This window comes from Tachysurus vachellii, chromosome 10 (assembly GCF_030014155.1).
Source record: "Tachysurus vachellii isolate PV-2020 chromosome 10, HZAU_Pvac_v1, whole genome shotgun sequence".
In the NCBI taxonomy this organism is placed as follows: Eukaryota; Metazoa; Chordata; class Actinopteri; order Siluriformes; family Bagridae; genus Tachysurus; species Tachysurus vachellii.
In genome coordinates, this window is record NC_083469.1 from 1,342,501 (window position 1) to 1,347,500 (window position 5,000).

General features: G+C 39.3%; 1 protein-coding gene across 1 annotated transcript in view; it reads right to left on the reverse strand.

The window, feature by feature from the left end:
* LOC132851946 (homeobox protein HMX2-like) overlaps nt 1-1,969 on the reverse strand; it is a 5,517-nt gene extending 3,548 nt beyond the window's left edge. Inside the window, exons 1-2 of the mRNA XM_060878924.1 lie at nt 1,608-1,969; nt 960-1,248 (exon numbers count right to left, since the gene is read on the reverse strand). Coding sequence (XP_060734907.1) covers nt 960-1,242 — 283 coding nt within the window. The 5' untranslated portion in view covers nt 1,243-1,248; nt 1,608-1,969. The remainder of the gene's footprint in view (nt 1-959; nt 1,249-1,607) is intronic.
* Between the last annotated feature and the right edge of the window lie 3,031 nt (nt 1,970-5,000).

A 5,000-nucleotide genomic window follows, 5' to 3' on the forward strand; every position in this document is an offset into this window, starting at 1 on the left:
GACATATATACCTGTAAAATATTCAGATTTTATTTATATCTGTATTTTTATTAGGTCCTATTAACAAATAATTCACAAGAATTTCCTAAAAGAAAAGAGCTACTGTATATAATAATAATAATAATAATAATAATAATAATAATAATAATAAAAATTATTATTATTATTATTATTATTATTATTATCAATTATTTATTTTTAAACATTATTATTATCATCACAACCAAATTATTTATTTTGCTTTTACTTTTACCGACACAGATCAGTCTCCATCTTACGTGATCATTTAATTTAATTGATTTCACAATATCAAAAATAGTTAAATGTGAATGTATATAAATATATATAAATGTATATCTCAAAGAAAAGAGGAATACAGAACTCAACTGCACTTTAATGGAACAGGAGTGGAATGATCAAGCCTACATCTCTCTGGTGACTTTAGTGTGTCTTTGTACATGCTAAGGTCAATGTAGAGTACCTTTTAAATGACTGCAGGTACACAGTAGTAGCTTAAGGGCCACTTTAGTTTGAACCTTTAATTCGTTTTTAAAACAATAATTTAAAGATCGTTGATGAGCAGCTTTCCTCGTAACACACACAGTGAAGGTACAAAATATATAAACTTGCACTATCAAGCAGCACAGAAAAACAGTTCAGTTTCCAATTTTTAGCCCGTAGACTAATGTAGTTTGGGAGAAAGATATGCATTACTGAAGATCTTTTAAGAAAGCATGTATACTTAAAGATAAACCCTGCATCAAGGTTTCTGGAAACAAAACAGCACAATAACCTCTAAAAGTTCCCCCAAAAGAAAACCTTTTTCTTTTTGAAAGTGAAATGTTCTTAGCTCCTACATATAGAACCGAACACGTTCCTACCGAAATGAATTAACTGCAGCAGACAGAAGTTCACCACACGCTAATAATAAGTTTAAGAATGAACACACATCGGCTTACCGATGCAGGGGTACGTGAGCGCGCGGTGCCGGCCGCACGGTTCCGGAAGTCCCGGTTCTGAGCAGCAGCAGTCCGTCGCGTCCTCTGCCTCCGCTCCACTCGCCTCATCCTCCGAGCAGGACACGGAAACCGAGAGCGCGCGCTTCCGTGGGGTCGCCGCCGTAGGACTCTTGTTATCCGCGTTCCCAGAGCTTCCCGTGTCGGCCGGTGCGCCCAGGATGGAGCGGATGGTGAAGCTGGAAACCGGAGCGCTCGCGCACTTGTCCTGCGAGTTCGTGCTCATTCTCACCTCATAACAAAAAAAGAAAAAGAAAAAAAAAAACACCAACAATGTAAAATACCGGGAGGCTCAGACAGTTGCGGATAATCGGTTTCACGACACTAGAATGACTAAATCAGGGCCAAACGAATCGGATCCATGTGTAATATCTCTACATTAGGCTACATTTAACGATATAAAGTTGCATGTGTGTGTATAAAAATGTGTGTGTGCGTGCGTGTGTATGTGTGTGTGTTTGTGTGTGTAGAAGTGTGTATGTGCGTGTATGTGTACTGTATGTGTGTGTGTATGTAAAAGTCGCGGCTCGTGCAGAGTGTGCATTCCACCCCCGGTTCGCTCGGCTGTCCGCGCGCTCTCCTGCTGCTCACCGGGCGGGTGTAACGCGCGCGCCCTCATTTGCATGTCGGTAAGACCTCGTGCTGGCCAATCGCGCGCTGAAACCGAGCCCGGAAATTTCACAGCGTTCAGGTAAGAGTGAATAGAGAAAAAATTACTACGATACTTGAGGACATTCTCACACCAGCTAAACAAGCCGCTGGATCACAAAACAACAACAATAAACTACAACAACAACACAAACATGATCAAAATTGTATATTTAACAGCAAAAGTACTGAGGATTCCTGCAAGCTATCAGCAAAATAAATCCTCAATTCTTTAATGGCGCTACACCTTTTTAACACAATATCACTCAGGCGACAAATCAGCAAAAGACATTTAATTAGTTAATAATTAGTTTATTCAGTGAATTATTTAGCTAAAAACTTTATTCAACCATCTGCACTAAGAGAATCTAATAAAATACTGCAGTCGTGACATAACTGTAGGCCTTTCACAGCATATGATTGGAGAATTCAAAGCATATATGCAAATAAGCATATTTGCATGAGCCAGGAGTACATTGTAAAAAACAAAAATGCAAATCACTTGCATACTTAAGATTATATCTAGCCTAGACTTATGTAAACTCACATTACTTACTAATAGACTTAGTAAATAGATATTATTGTGTTTTTCATGAATATCATTTTTTCTTTATTCAAAGACTCATCATCATGACTCATAACTGATTACTTCATTGGCGGGTAATTTGTCCCGCCTCTTCACGTTAACTCCGCCCCCTTTCTTTATGTTCTTTATCTCTTGTTAGCACGTACCACTTACTCTTTGCTCCCATAGGAATATATATAAAGTCGCAATAAAAACAAATTGTATTTAAAGTAGCCCTGTTCGTGAACTTTAGCGCGCATGCGCATGCCGTTGTATAGATGCGTGTTGTATAGGTTATATAATTGTGTTTTACGTTATTATTTACATTTGTCAAGATTTAGCTAGTAATGGCGTATTTCTGTTCAGTCAACGGAGTGTGTGTGTGTGTGTGTGTGTCTGCCTGTCTGTCTGTTTTAGCTCACGCTCATCCTCCAAATCTTCAGCTATGCAAGCTTTCAGATCGACCCTATTGATGAGATTTATTCATTATTGTTATTGTTATTATTATAAATCACACCGCGCGGCTGCTGGACAGATGAAGGCGCATTTAATCGGAGCATCAAACATCAATAAGTGATATTAAACACGGAGGCGCGCGCATGATGATGATCTATGAGTGGAGAGAGAGAGAGAGAGAGAGAGAGAGAGAGAGAGAGAGAGAGAGAGAGAGAGAGAGAGAGGTGAAACACACACACAGAAAATGACATCAATATGTTCAATAAAGTACAAACACTGATGATGTTTCGATTTTCATTCAGACAGAGAGAGAGCGAGAGAGAGAGAGAGAGAGAGAGAGAGAGAGCAAAAAAAGAAAGAGAAGGACAGGAGGCAGACAGAAAGATCCTGAGAATTTTACAGAGAGAGGGAGAGAGATGGGTGATGGGGTGCAAGAAAAAGGGTAAAGAAAGGGAGTGATAAGAAGATACAGATGAGTTCAGTAAATGACTGGAGACAGAGTTAAGAATGAGTGATTCAGCCAGTTAGAATTCTGGCAGTAGCAAATTTTGGCAAATGCAATTGTTTTTGTAGCGTATAGACTAAAAGAAATAAAGAGGAAACTAATAGATAAAGAAAGAAAGATAAAAATGGTACAGAAATGAGAACACTGAGAGGAGAGAGAGAGGGAGAGAGAGAGAGAGAGAGAGAGAGAGAGAGAGAGAGAGAGACAGAGAGAGAGAGAGAGAAGCAAACAAAGAATAAATGAGGCCTAGTGACAGAAGACGAAGAGATGCACAGAGAGGCAAGTGTGTATCTGTATAAATAGAGAAATCAACAGAGTTTGAGAAAGAGGGAGAAAGGAGGAAGAAAAAAGAATGAAGAGATCCAGGAAGATGCTAAGGATTTTAGATAAACAGGGTGATAAAGAAAGACAGGAAAGACAGGAGAGAGATAAAAAATGGAGGAGACAGGGAAAAGGTGAAGAACAAGAAAGATAAAGACGTACAGAGAAAGAGAAAAGGAGAATATATATATATATATATATATATATATATATATATATATATATATATATATATATATATGCAGATATAAGAAAGTGTGTTTGTATGTGTGTATATGTGTGTGTGTGTGTGTGTGTGTGTGTGTGTGTGTGTGTGTGTGTGTTTAATGGTTTTTCAATCTGGTTCTCTGATAGATTCATCACACACACACACACACACACACACACACGCAAAACCGAACACACACTCTACCACTCACCACACTCCTCTACACCTCACCCTATTTCTCTACACTTACCACACTTTTCTACACCCACCACACTCCTCTACATCATACCCTATTTTTCTACACCTACAACACTCCTTTACCCCATCCCACTCCTCTACACCCACCCTAATCTTATACACCCACCACACTATTTTACACCTACCACACTCCTCTACACCCACCCACTCCTCTACACCTCAGCCACTCCTCTATACCTACCACACTCCTCTACACATATCACACTCCTTTACACCTACCCCACTCCTCTACACCCACCCCACTCCTCTACACCTCACCCCACCCCTCTGCACCCAACCTTTTCCTCTATACCCACCCCACTCCTCTACATCCCACCCCTACTCCACTCCTCTACATCCCACTCCACTCTTCTACACCTACCCCACTCATCTACACCTACCCTAATCCTCTATATCCCAACACACTCCTTTACACCTACTCCACTCCTCTACATCCCATTTCAATCTTCTACACCTACCCTGCACTTCTACATACTCTTACTATTCTCAAATCTTACACACCCTGCCACACTCTTTCATCTCTACCACACTTCCCCACACTGTAAAACTCCACCACACTCTGACACACTCTGCTGCACCTAAGCATACCCTTATACCCCAGTCACACCATCCTCACACCCTGCAACATTCTTTATCCCCAACTTACACTCCTGGTGTTATTCTTACTAATACTGTGATAATCATCATTAATGATTTATATTAGTTAATAATATTATATTCAAACTTCTTTTATTATTAGTTCTTCGTTATTCATTTTGCACTGAATATAAAAGGTTAGGGAAAGATTTGGGGTAATATTTGGGATGTCACTCAATATGTCTTGTTCTTAAGGGTATTTGACCATTAAGTGTATTAACAGTTATATACAATACATTAAATTATGTGTACTGGGCGGGGCATAAGCTTAACTACTTAACATTACATTACATAAAAATTAGTAGTCAGATTAGGTTTAATGCACAGAGGACACAGGTGCATAAAATCCATGGCACGTCTCAGAACAGACTGTAAAACATGCTTTAA